This window comes from Protopterus annectens, chromosome 2.part1 (genome assembly GCF_019279795.1).
Source record: "Protopterus annectens isolate FY-2018-M chromosome 2.part1, PAN1.0, whole genome shotgun sequence".
In the NCBI taxonomy this organism is placed as follows: domain Eukaryota; kingdom Metazoa; phylum Chordata; order Ceratodontiformes; family Protopteridae; genus Protopterus; species Protopterus annectens.
The window spans coordinates 1,511,444,892-1,511,459,527 of NC_056729.1; the positions used below are offsets into that span (position 1 = coordinate 1,511,444,892).

Here is a 14,636-nt window from a genome sequence, read left to right on the forward strand (position 1 = left end):
GTGGCAAAAGCCAGGATACCTTTTTGGCTGGGCTTGTATAGGCCCCAGCGCCAATAGCCTAGTACCTACCTATGAACCTATGAAAATGCAAACTGCATGGTACAGTAAAGATTTAACTGTCATGTGAAGCAAAAGGATATGGTCAAGATGGACATGCCATTGTTTTAACTCATTAATAAAAACATCAGACAGTTACAATTATAATAATATTGATGGCTTCCACAATTCCCATTTTTTATAATGTGGTCCTATCATTTTCTATAAGATCCCACTTCTAGTTATTTTATCTCTGTTACTATATTAAATACTTGTAGTACAGTTAGTTTACACTTTGATTTCCACTTTTAGTAATTGCTTTTTTGGCATTCATGAGAATTAACTCAACAAGGCCTTACTATGTCTAAACAATTCTGATTCTGTATCATATCTCAAAAAAAAAACATTTCCTTAGTTATACCAATTTGCTCACCCAGTATTTCTGACACAGTAGTCAGCAGGGAATTTTTAAAGTCTGCCAACTCATTACACTCCCAAAAAATATGTTCCCAAGTTACTCTTTCGTCCCCATCACATCTCCAACATTTGCTGATTACTTGAGGAAAAAATATTTGGGAGTCTGCTTGGGGTACAAAAATACCTATGCAAACATTTCCAAGCAAAAGTCCTAAATCTTCTAGATTTCGTTGTATACTTGGGAACCATACATATATATTTCCATTGTTTCTTTGTGAATTGCTTAGTCTCTCTTCCCAATCCTTTCTAACCTCCTCTGATTGATTCCTATAGTTAACATGCAATATTTTATATGCTCTGCTAATTATCCCTTTTTTAACAGCAGCTTCTGTTCTACAGTCTACTAAAATTCTATTGATGAGGGTCTTTCACTTAGGATCTTCCTATCCCTTTCTCTTTGCCTATACTATAATTATTCACCGTATATCTTGATATTTGTTCACATCTATGCAGGTGCAAAACAGACTGACATACTGTCATTACATCTCCAAAGTTTTAAAAACTGCAAAATGATCACTACCACTAGTAGTAACAGACAGACTTCAAATTAAAATAAGTGAAATAGGTTGTTTTATTAGAATAAGTAAATAGCTAAATATCAGTAAAACGTGTAGCACTGGGCTTCATGGCATAAAAAGGCACAGATTAACGGCTATCTAAAATACATTCACAGCTACATCTTTTAAATTATAAGTTGTCAAATTAACCAGCAACATTCCATTACATTCTAGCAATTCCTTGTCCTACACTTGCATTATCATGACAGTACAATGTGTAAACAGAGTCGCTACAGTGGATTACTGCAAATAGGTCTAAGAGCACCAAGTGGAATTGTGTAATGCCATACATTCAACACTTTGCAGAAAAAAAAATATGTGCAGTTAAGAAAAAGCTTTGCAATGGACTTCATTAGAAAATGTACTTAAAAGAATTATTGCACCACATCCTATTTCTTCCTGTCTATGCCTCACAAAATAACAGAGTTCAAGAGTTCAAACCAGAAAGCTGGAAAGCAGTATAGCAGGTCATAGGCTGAGTGACTGAAAAACAGTGTGCATCGTTTAGTAAATGCCGCCACGAAGCACTAAGTTATAAATCAAAAACACTTGCATGCGAGGAGGAAAAACTGGCCACCTAACTCAGACAATAAGCACAAGTAATTCATATGAACTATGATAATCTGGTTATTTGTGAAGGCTTATAATTCATGTGCAAAACGGCATCTTTGCTTTTGAGTCACAACCCCTTAAACCTGAATGAAACCAGGCTATGGTTATTATGTAGGATATGGTCGATAATTATACCAATGGAAAGAAAGGTGCAATCTCCTAGTTTATGATGGGATCTTCAGAGTCTCCGCCAGAAACAATGTTGGACAACATTAAACCAAAGTTATGTCACACTACAGCAGAACTAATAACATAATCTCCTAATTGACAGCTCCCAGGTTTCATTGACACAAATTATCATAAACTACACGCAACAACTTTTCTAATAAGTACATTAGATAAGCAGAGGCACAAAATGCCATCGGTACCACAGCTCACAACATAGCTGTAAAGCTTCCATCTTCAAAATATGGAGTACTCCTCCTACTGTGGAACATTTACGTACTCTTCCTACTGTGGAACATTTAAGTACTCCTCCTACTGTGGAACATTTATGTACTCCTCCTACTGTGGAACATTTATGTACTCCTCCTACTGTGGAACATTTACGTACTCCTCCTACTGTGGGACATTTACGTACTTCTCCTACTGTGGAACATTTACGTACTTCTCCTACTGTGGAACATTTACGTACTATTCCTACTGTGGGACATTTACATACTCCTCCTACTATTTTTTTATTTTATTTTATTTATTTTACATTTGTTGACCGGGATAGTCCGTCTGGATTTCATGTCCATTTTCAGCGGAGGCCCGGGGAGAAAAGCTCCACAGTGACAGTAATTAATACATAAAGATCATACAAAAGAAAAATACAAAAAACATAATTACACTCATACAAAGGAGGAGATACAGTAAGGTGTTAATTATACTAAAAAATAAACATTAAAAGTGTAAAAGTATTATACAATAATGAGTATACAAAAAATCAACACAGTTTCCAGTGTACTACTTCTCCTATTGAGCACTAAAACTTCTTTAGTTAAGAGGAGATGAGAAAAAAGTAAAAATAAAAATAGGGGGGATGCCCATGGGAGAAGATCTATACAAAATGGAGAAAGGATTAGTCACTTACTTATGGTTACTATGGAACATTTATGTACTCCTCCTACTGTGGAACATTTACATACTATTCCTACTGTGGGACATTTACATACTCCTCCTACTGTGGGACATTTACGTACTCCTCCTACTGTAGAACATTTAGGTACTCCTCCTACTGTGGAACATTTAGGTACTCCTCCTACTGTGGAACATTTACGTACTCCTCCTACTGTGGAACATTTACGTACTCCTCCTACTGTAGAACATTTAGGTACTCCTCCTACTGTGGAACATTTACATACTATTCCTACTGTGGAACATTTATGTACTCCTCCTACTGTAGAACATTTCGGTACTCCTCCTACTGTGGAATATTTATGTACTCCTCCTCCTACTGTGGAGCATTTACGTACTCCTCCTCCTACTGTGGAATATTTACGTACTCCTCCTACTGTGGAACATTTACATACTATTCCTACTGTGAAACATTTACATACAATTTACTAACAACTTCAAAGCTCGCAATATTGTTATAATGTGTTAAACTACATTTACAAAAAAGTTTAGATGAATTAATATGATCCAGTATTATGTACCATGCACATTTGTTTAAAAATTCTTAACATTGACTGTGTGACAGGTCCTTTCAATGTGGAACAGTGAGGGACATGGATTTTTTAAGCCTGAAAATGTTCCTCATAATGAGGTACAGTTGAGAGGTATGGATTACATCCTTGGCCATTATGACAATCCACTTAAGTAAACATAGCATGGCTGAAGCAGTGGACAGTACTCATCAACCTCGAATCATACTCACTCCTATAAAAACCTTCCAGATACTAACAAGTTGCAGGACTACATATGTGATTAGTTGGTCATCAGGCAACACATTAGCATTAGCTTTTCAACATGCTGGTAACCTACTCCACTGTGATGCAGGTGACTCAGGAATGAAAACAGGCCTAGGTTACAAGAAGTGTGTTCAGAAAGCATTCAGCATGCGAAGTGCTTCCATTCATTCTGGATGAAATGGTTGTACACAGGCAAAATGCACACACTACTCAATCTGGGGATTAACAACAGAACTCATAAAACCATGTTGCCATGCTTGCTTAGAATAAAATCACAAAAGTAAATGAGATTCTCTTGTCTGGCCTAAGTGAATGCTGCATAGACACCCTTACTCAAAACCTGGAAACAGTTTGACAAAGCAAATTACTACTGCATATAACCACTGACAGGTGAAAAGGTCATACCACCTCAATAGGAAATCTGAACAAAGTACAAGTGGGTGCTAAACACTTGAGGGAAAAAGTACAGCTGTCTACACTTAAAATAAACAGACTACCAGAGTAAAAAAAATCCCCTCATACCTAGGCTGGCAGACATTCTACCTGGCCGGCAGTATGGTCGGGTATAAAGGCAGCCAGCAGACATCATTATTTTCTTGTCCCTAGAAGGTAGGAGTCCCATAGATGAACCTTAAGCAATGGATGAGGTTAAAGGAAAGGAGGCCTGTAGGGCCATCCATGCAGAGGGTCCTCTGGAAGAGGAGGACAGACAAGCTGTTACTGTAAGAAGAACACGGGGATGGAGGGAGGGAGGGAAGCAAAACTGCAACAATGAATACACTCGAACAACTACATTTATGGTAAGTGTACACAACAGTACTATGTTCTTCGTGTTTCACTTTGCAGTCCTGAATTATGGGATGACTCCGAAAGCTGAGATGAGGGTGGCAGGTGCCTTAAGGAGAAGAAAGGATGCCCTGCAAGATGGCAATGGCAAATTCTGCTCTGGACGTGGAGAAGGCTGACAGGTGATAGTGCTTGGTAAAGGTATGTAATGATGACCAGGCAGCTGCTTCCAAAATGTCTTTGGTAGTAATTCCCCTCAGGAATGCAGTGGAGGTAGAAGTGGCCCTAGTTGAGTGGGTTGCCATGTTAGGTGTAACAAAAGGAAATACACTGAGAGATCCACTTGGAGATAGTTTGCTTGGAAACTGGTTTTCCTTCAGAACCCAAACAGTTGTTCTGATTTGCTGAAGGTTTTAGTTCTGTCAAGCGTACATCCAAGGAGTGAAGGATTCTTTCCCTCTGGTTCTGTGGTTTAGGGAAGAAAGTAGGCAAATATATGCCTAAGCAAGTGTATGGCTAGGTTCAGGCAAGTGTCCGTGATGGGCATAAAATAAGGGTTAGATATCAGGGATACTCTGCATGTAATATAAGAAAGGTGTCCATTGCCATGAGGACTCAGAGAACCTTCTAGCCGAGGTTATAAGCCAATAAAAGGGCAGTTTTCCAGGTGAAGAATTTTAAATCACTTCTTGTTTATGTACCACATGACTGTTGTGTTTTCTGTTTTAATAAGTAGGACCCCAAGTTTCCAGTGATCTTTGAAAGCAACTGGTTCAAAGGAGGGAGGGCAAAGTCAACTTTTCCAGAACAAAGTTGAGGTCCCAAGGAGGGGTGGGTTGCCTCCTGGTAAGTCTGATGTGCAGCACTCCCTTACGGAACCATTTCATTAGGGGGTGGGAAAAGATAGGAAAAAAAGTGTACGGATGTGGGCTGAAATGGCAGACGTGTGCATCTTAATGGATGAAAAGGACAGGTCTTTGTCCACCAACATAGCCAGGTAGTCCAAAATGGCTGCTGACACCACATAGAGAATATTTTCCACATGGCAGAGTAGGTTTTCCTAGTACTGGGTCTTACAAACTCTCCAAGGATGTTAACCACCTGCCTACTCCGAGCGTGCTCAGGGTACAATTTTGATGAATTGTCCAGGCAGAGACTTTGAGAATCTGCAGGTTGGGATGTACAAACCTTCCCTTTGTCTGAGTCAGCAGATCCCCCTCTGAGATAACTGCCAAGGTTTTTCTTTGGTCAAACTCAGTAGCAGGGGGTACCAGTGATACCTGGGCCAGTCTGGGGCTATCAGGATGAACTTCGGTCCTTATTCCCTGATTTTTAGGAGGACCCTTGGAAGGAGACCTTGGAAGGAGACCTTGGAAGGAGAGCCAGGGCAGGAAATGCATAAAGAAATAGGTGGCTCCAGAGGAAGAAGGCATTTGTCTTCCAGGCTGTGTGAAGTTTGCTCCTGGAACAGAATCTTTTTAACTCAGTGTTTCTGTTGGTGGCAAAGGGGTCTGTTTGAGGGGACTTCCATTTCTGGACAATGCTGAGAAATGTTTCCCAATGCAACCACCACTCATGGGAATCGATTAAGTGTCTGCTGAGGTGGTCTGCTAGAGTGTTCTGAGCCATAAGGTGCAAAGCCATAGCATCGTCTGTCTCAGAGATCTGCACTGCCAGCCAGCAAAGAGGGTAGGAGTTGGCACCCCCTTGTTTATGTACCACATGACTGTTGTGTTTTCTGTTTTAATAAGTAGGACCCCAAGTTTCCAGTGATCTTTGAAAGCCACCATGCCCTTCTGTACTACCATCAGTTCCTTCCAATTTATGTGCTTGGGCCTGAACTACTCCTCCCATTTTCCCTGGGACAGGCGGTGCTGGAAATGGGCTCCCTAGGCTGTGTCTGATGCATCCGTGGTTAAGGTTTGTCCCCGAGGGATGAACCTCAAGGGGAGACCCTGGTTCTGTGCACATACTTGTGCCTACCACACAAGTTCCTCCCTGAGTCAGTGAATTAGCTGGATTTCCTTTTCAAGGGACTGTGAGTGCTGGCACCACAGATTCTCGAGGTACCACTGAAGCTTTCTCATGTGTGACCTGGCCAGAGGGATCATTAGTATACAAGATGTCATGTAGCCCAGTGCGCCGAGGAATTCCCCTGGCCGAACGGCATTACCTCTGTATAATGTTCTGGAAGTATTGCGTTAAGAAGGAAGCCTTATCTGGTGGTAGGAAGGACTTCTGGAGGGAGGAATACAGGAGAGAACCCAGGAAAACTATCCTGTTGGAAGGGTTTGTGTTGGATTTGCAGAGGATTTTTGTGAACCCTAGGGAACACAGGAGGGTCTGGGTGAAGGCCAGAACCTTGAGGAGCTTTGAGCAACTTGTGGCTTGAATGAGGCAGTCATCCAGATAATGGTAAATTTGCATGCCTCTCATTCTGCAGAAGGTGATCTCAGGGGCTATACATTTTGTGAAGTCCCTGGGAGCAGGAGACAAGTCGAAAGGAAGTGCAAAGAATTCAAACTGGTACCTGCTCTGCAGCAAAGAAAATGTCTGCAGAATTTTTCTACAAGAATATACACGTAGGCATCTTTCAGGTCTAAGATGAATATTAGAGCCTAAGGAGTGATCATGGGAAGAAACTTATGAAGAGTAAGCATTTTGAATTTTAGAACTAGGAGGGACTGATTGAGGATGGACAGATTCAGAATACGGCGCCAAGAGTCTTCTTTCCTGGGAACCAGGAATAGCTTGGAGTAAAACCCTTTTCCTATCTGGTGGTCTGTTACTGGTTCCACTGAGCCCTGAAAGCACAGGCTGTGAATCTAAGAAATGGCCTCTGACCTTTGGTTCTGTGGCACTTCGGGGTAGCCTGAGAATCTTAAGGGTTCTTTGAAAGTGAGCTTGTAGCCACTTGAGATTACTTCCAGAACCCACTTGTTGCACGTGATGAGGGCCCAGTTTTCCTTGAATAGGGAAAGTCTTCCTCCTATCTTGTCTGGGGTTGGGGAGAACTGGGTGGCGGAAGAGTCGTTGTTGATCTCTGCTAGGGCCCTGTGCCCTAGAACTCCCAAGCCTGGGTGTTCCTGAGAACCACTGCATAGTCCTCTTGAGATTGTTGCTGCTGTCTATGAGGCCTTTCTCTTCATGTTTTAATTTGACTGGGTGTCGACTGGGAGGGAATGGACCAATCCTTAGTTGGAAAATCCCTACTGAACCTAGGTGGCTGCACTTGGAGGAAGTCTTTGACAATATGCAAGGGTTTTGCTTTAACATCCATCTTTTTTAACACAGCCTCAGCCTTTGGTCCATAAAGGGAATCCTTATTGAGGTTTTACCTCATATCATGCGTTCCGGCCCCAAAACCCGGACCATACCACAAAAGGAGGGGGTGTATCCATATTCATCAAGGATACCCACACCTCCAGGTTGGTGGCTACGCACGAAGCATCGGAAACCATCCAGGTGCAATTAACCATAGGCAAAACTGCTCTACAATTTGTAGCATGCTACAGGCCACCCTCTCAAACTCAGGAAACCCACACAGCCTTCCTGAAGACACTGGAGGGTATAAATGTATCACCAAACACCATCATATTGGGTGACTTCAACTACCTGAATATAGACTGGGAACATTACTCAAGCCCCAACTTTCTAGCCCAAAGGTTCCTGGAGTTCATAAATTCAAATGCCATGGAACAACTAGTCACCGTCCCCACAAGAGGAGAAAATATACTAGATCTCATCATCACAAACATGGGGACAAAATGCTCCACAGCGGAAGTATATCCCTCTTTGGTGAGATCAGATCATAAACTAATCTCACTAGAAATCCACATCCCCCACCCCAAACAAAAACACCACAGTGAAGAACTTCTCTAAAGCAAACTTCACACTACTCAAGACAGGTGTGGTATCCTTCAAGGCCCCCGAGCCAATGGAAACCACAACCCAAGCTGCGGAAGTCCTTACAAATGCCTTCTATGAACACCTTCAGGACTGCATGGATCAGGCAATCCCAAATAAAACCAAAACTCTTTCCACCAAGGGCAAACGTCCAGTCTGGTGGACCCCAGCCATAAACAAACTTTACAATAAGAGGAGAAAGCTATTGCATGATAGAGCAAAATCCCAAAAGGGAAGGCATCTTTGATCAGTACTAGCAAGAAACTACGATCCCTCATAAAATCATCAAAGGCCAACTTTGAGAAAAAAATTGCCATAGATTCAAAAGACAATCATAAGGCAAGGCCTTCTTCAGCTATGTCAGAAACCTGGGTGGAAACTCCCAGATATGCTCAGAATTAGTCCAAAATGATACAAAAATCACTGAGCCCACAGACATTGCCAACATACTGGCAGACAGGTTCAGCGCAAACTTCACCCCACTCCCCCCAAAAGGAGAGATAACTATCCCAACGGAGTGTAGCCTCCCAGACAGACATCTCAAATGCGCAGGTGAAAGCTGCTCTCTCTAAAGCTAAAAACACAGCATCAATGGGACTGGATGGTGTCCCCGGCTGTGTGCTACATGAACTCAATGAAGAACTAAACCCGCACATAAGGCAGCTGTTTAATCTTAGCCTTACCACAGGATATGTGCCCAAGGAGTGGCGTATGGCAACTGTGGTCCCACTCCACAAAGGTGGTGCCTCTACAGACCCTGGTAATTACCGCCCCATAAGCTTAACAAGCCTGGTCTGCAAAGCTATGGAGAGGATCATAATGGAACTCATAAACAAGGACATAGGGGACTTGCAGACCTTGGACCCAACCCAGTTTGGCTTTGTCAAGGGCAGATCTTGCCTTTTGAACCTGGTCGACTTCTTCGAAACAGTTACCAAGGCCATTGATGAGGGAAAGGCAGTCCATACAGCCTACCTTGACCTTGCAAAAGCTTTCGACACAATACCCCACTCGGGTATCATAGAGAAACTTACCAGCTTAAATGTAAACCCATATGTCACAAGATGGGTTGCAAACTGGCTAAAGGACAGAACCCACAGGGTTAGAGTTGCTGGAGCCATGTCAGACTCCAAGCCACTTACAAGTGGTGTCCCACAGGGCTCAGTCCTTGGCCTCCTATTGTTCGGCATCTACTTCTCAGAAGTACAGGCAAACATAGGAGGACTATGGCTGACAAAGTTTGCGGATGACTGCAAACTGGGTGCCATAGTGGATAGTACATCGGACACAGACATCCTTCAGAGGGGTCTCACGGAAACTGATAGCTGGTGCCAGAGCCATGGCCTGAAGTTAAACGCAAAAAGTGTATAGTCATACCCTTTGGGAAAAACAAGGTAACCCCAAGCTACCATATAGGTGGCAACCCACTAAGCACAGAAGAGGTTATCAGGGACCTGGGTACCCAGGTTGACAGTGGCCTCTCGTTTGACACTCACGTTGCTAAAGTGGTTCGAAAGACCTTCTACATTGCCCATCTGATCATGAAGGGATTCACATCCAGATCAAGTGAGGTCATTGTTCCCCTGTACTCTTCACTTATCAGACCAATGATAGAGTACAATGCCCCATTCAGGATGTATCTCACCCGACACCTGCAGCAATTGGAGAGACCCCAAAAGTTCCTCACCAAAAGGATAAAGGGACTCCAAAACCTGTCATATACTGCCAGACTGAAGAAACTCCAACTCTATTCAGTTGCATACTGTCTGCTCAGAGGTGACCTGTGCCTGACATACAAGGCCATGACCAACCCGAAATTAATGGACATGCTCCACCTCTAAAAATCCAAATCCACCAGAACCACTAGAGCAAGTGACTTAAACCTTAGCACGGATATAAATAGGACGTGCTGGAGGGATAGATTTATCACCCAGAGACTCCCCATGCTGTGGAATAAAATCCCGGTCCATGTGAGGCAGAGCACCTCACTGGCTCTGTTCAAGAGAAATCTTGACCGGTGGATGGGAGATCGTAGGTTTTCCCCGGGAATCATCTCTGTGTCACTGCTGGACAGAGGCACAACAAACTAATGGGCACATTATTTCTAACATAAGGGGTGGCGTAAGCCACATAACTTTGGGCTAGGCTTATAAATGCCTTAGGGCAGATAGCCTAGTATAAACCTATGAACCTATGAACCTAAGGAGTGTATGTAGTAGTTTAGATTTGACATGTTCTGGTAATGTCTGTTCCCTAAACCAAGCATGCCTTCTGATGACTGAGCCAGAGACATCAGCTCTGGTATATGCTTCTAGAGCATCATATCCTCAGTGCAAGAAGTGCCTGGCTACCTGGGAAGTGGAATGGCAGAGATCTAATAATTACTTCAAGGTGTTCTTGTCCTCAAGGGAGGATATCTTTTGCTTCATTTTATCCAAAATACTCTGCTGGTATTTTATCATATGGAATTGCCAGTTGAGGGCCCTTCATGGCCAGGGTAGAGGAAGTGTAAACCCTCTTCTTAAACCTGTCAAGGGCCTTGCTTTCTCTGTCTGTATGTAATGAGTTTTTCGAAGTACTAGCCCTAACTCCTTTGGGGCCAGGAGTGATAACATCTGGGTCAGCAGAGAGTTTTTTAAAAAGGAATTAATGTGAATCCAGTACCCTGTAAAACCTATCTGGTTTACGAGGGGCTAGGGGAACAGAGTCTGGGTTGAGACGATTCCATGAAGACATCTTCTACCACTTCCAAAACTGGAGGGATAGCCAAGGGTTTGTGCTGCGGGAGATCAAAGAACTTCCTGACTCTCTTTTTAGATTGGGGGGGGGGGGTATTCCTGTGCCTGCTACTGGAAAAACTATCTCAGGGCATGCAGCGTCTCCCCAAAGGTAATGTCCTCAGGGGGTGAAGCAGAAGGAAAAACCTCTTCTGAATGAGAATCCTCAAAGTTGGTAAGGAAAGGTTCATCTTCAAGAACAGAGTCTTCATCTGAATCAAAGGGTTCTGAAAAGGTCTCAGGTGTGGTGTCTTGCTTCCTTTTTCCTGGTGAAGATTCGGGGGGAGGTGCCACCTATGACTAAAGAAATAAGGTCCTTGACCAACCTGAACAAATCCTGATAACCTGTGGGGTGGGAGCCAGTAGGCCTAGGTACAGGACCTGAGGTCAAGCTCTTCTTAGGTGTAGCTTTGGCCTTGGCCCTGTACAAGTCTGCTATTCTGTTGTCAGTGTGTTTGAAAGAAATAACAGATGTTGGTGGATGCCCAGAAGGGAGGTCATCGGTTGAGGATCATTTGCTAGAAGCAGAGGTCTGCAGAGCGACTCTGGACTCAAGCGACAAACCAAATGCCAAGGCTTGAGTTGAAGTTGAGGGGACCTGATACCATGGCAGACTCCGAAAGGATCTCAACAGAGCCCTGTGCCATTACCTCACTTGCAGAAGGGGGCTACAAAGGTGATAATCCTTCCTCTGTGATGATGAGCCTCAGGGGACTGGAGCACAAAGAAAGGTGGTCATCCGAGGCCCTAAGTTTGGGTCATTTTTCCTTCTTTCACTTAGGGAGCTTGACCTTAGGACGACCAACAGACACCATCGTGTGATGGGAAGCGGATTGCTGACTGAGGTGCTTACACAAGATTTTGGCCTTATGCCTTATAGTCCAAGAACTGAAAAGGGCGCACACATGGCAATTACGGACATTATGGTTAGGGCCTAAACAAGTAAAACACAAGGTGTTAAAGTCTCTGTATGGGATTTGTTTATCACAGCAGAGACAGTTGTTAACTTTATCTGATGTGCAAGAAAAAAAAAAAAAAAAAAAAAAAAAGAGTATTTTAGCTTTAGATGATTTCTCACTCCACTGCGGACTGACCGATGCACTCACAACTGCTTAGGCTCCGACGGTAAGAAAGACTGGTGTCATGGCATCAGCTGGCTCCCTTTATACCCAACTGTACAGATGTCAGAGTAGGGCATCCACCAGTCTATGGAGGATAGGACCTTTTACTCTGGTAGTCAGGACAGCCTAAGGGCTTCCGATGCAGGAAACACCATAAGTCAGGACTAAAACACGAAGATCAGACCTATGGGGCATGTGGCAGCCATGTATTTTTGTTGTGTGCATGGAAAAGGAAAAACTGGGCAGCAGCAAATGCAAGTCAGAAACTAGTTCAGTGACATGCTTAAACTTTTCTGCATTTGCACATAGGACCATAACTAACATTAATAGTGTCTCATTCTACAACAATAAGAACCTGCATCTAGCATTTTCCCCCAACAACATATAAAAATGCTGTGCACTTATAAAAGCATACCTGCTGAAATATAAACTTTACCTTTGCTCTGCCTGGACTTCTGGGTGGCTGAGTTGCCGCTCCTTCTGGCACTGGTGCTAGCGTGGATAAGGGCTTAACAGTTTCTCCACCATCAGTATCTTCAAACCCTTTCATGGCAGCCCTATATGACTGATTCCTGAGATTTCTCTTCAGAGATCCACATGATTCCATCTCCATTACTAGATCATCAAGGGAGATATTAGGTGCTGACATCCTCTTGGAGTCCTGCTGAGGCCGGTCCTTTCCAAAAGTGCTGCTACTGGCACTGACAGGTCGCTGCTTTGTCTTACTTGTCACAGCAAGACCTGTAGGGATCATTTGCTGAGTTCCAAGTTTCAAAGCTGCAAGGCTTTCTGTGCTAAGGATGACACTCTGAGATTCTGATGAACACATTTTCGACTCCTGGCGGACAGGACTCTTACTTTGGCTTAGTCTTGAAGATCTAGAAGTTTCCCTCGGAGACTTATTGCATCCTTGATGGTCATTAATGTCTACTGCAGAGGCAAACTTCTGTTCCACAAGGAGAGGAGAGTCATCTCCTAGTGTTTCTTCTGAATGTCTCTGTGACATTTTCTGTGGGAGACGCAAAGATCTGAAAATTCAAGTTTGAAGGATCACATTTGCAGCTGAAGTTCAGAACATGTAACTGCATAACCTCTTTTGCATAACACTAAAAGAAAAATAAACCAAAAGAGAACACTTAATATGTTATCATACCATCACTGTTTGCAATACATTTAACTTTTCAAATTATGTAGGGTCACTACCACCACCCAACTATGACCAAGATTACAATCCTCCTATTTGCTAATTCCATGGACATCTGTAATAGATTACATCTGAGCTAAATTGAAAACTTTTAATTTCACTGGTCCTTGCCACTTCAAGACAGCCATAACCTAATCTTGCCTCTATCCCATAAACTAAAGTTAGTCCACCTGTGAACATTTTGAAAGTTTTTATTGCCCACATTTCTCTCCCTTTGATTTCATGATTTTGTACTATTTCTCCCCCCCCCCCACAATTTCACTTTCTCTCATATTTTCCTTAACTTTGCTCTTATTTTCTTCTCTGTCTTCTTATTAACATATTTCTTCCTTTACTTTCCCTTCCTATGTAATTTTATAAATGCTTTTTAGGGATAACCTGTCTTTCCTCATACAGATCAGTCACAGTCTCATCTTAAATGCCAAAAAATTGCAACATACTTACCTTTGGAAAAGAATAACCTTTTCTTCTTCCCACACTGCTATATTCCCTCTCAAAAAAGATAGTTATCTGGGAATTGGGTATTTACATTGATAATAATCTTTCCCAGATGTAAGCGGATTCTTCCATTACAACAGGGCAGATTAGGCTTATCCAATTTGAAGGGGTATTTCAGAGCTACACAGATAAGGCTCCTATACATAGCACAAGCAGAAACCTATAATTCAAAATGGACGGGGAGGATGTTAAAATGGGGGAAGCTCAAGAAACAAGGAGAGACAGGGATTTTGGATGCAGGCCTTAAAAGAGAATAACAATAATCATATAGAACATCATATCCATAAAGTAGCAGAAAATATTATAAGAACTAAGCCAACACTGGAATGGAGAAAGGAGGTTCTACCGATAGGGATAACTGCAATTAGGAATACAGACAATAGGCAAAAGGGGCTGGACTTTATTACTGAAAACTGGCAAAGGAACCAAGGTATTGGAAGCAAATAACTAGAGAGGGAAAGGTAACAGAATGGGAAGAGGCCATGAACTTATTTGGACTGCAGATTAGGGATTGCCTTCCCTACCAAAGATTGATACTAGGGTACAGGCAAAAGAGAAAGAAATAGGGGAGTCCTAATGAAAGACCAGTACTGGTAAGAGTTTTTTGTAGAATCTAAAAGAGAAGCTGCCATTAAAAAATGTATAATTAGAAGATCATATAAAACAATGCATGACAACTATAAGAATCAATCACAGGAGGTTAGAAAGGATTGGCGAAAGAGACTGGATAAGCAATTCACAAAGAAACAATGGGAGGATATATGTAT

The 14,636-nt window shown here is 42.6% G+C and overlaps 1 protein-coding gene across 2 annotated transcripts in view; it reads right to left on the reverse strand.

The window, feature by feature from the left end:
* The window catches only part of ARHGEF16 (Rho guanine nucleotide exchange factor 16), a 1,345,157-nt gene that overhangs the window by 973,456 nt on the left and 357,065 nt on the right, over positions 1-14,636 (reverse strand). For both annotated transcript variants that reach the window (XM_044062969.1, XM_044062968.1), the window contains exon 2: positions 12,604-13,273. In XM_044062969.1, the coding sequence (XP_043918904.1) occupies positions 12,604-13,173 (570 nt within the window). In that variant the 5' untranslated portion in view covers positions 13,174-13,273. The remainder of the gene's footprint in view (positions 1-12,603; positions 13,274-14,636) is intronic.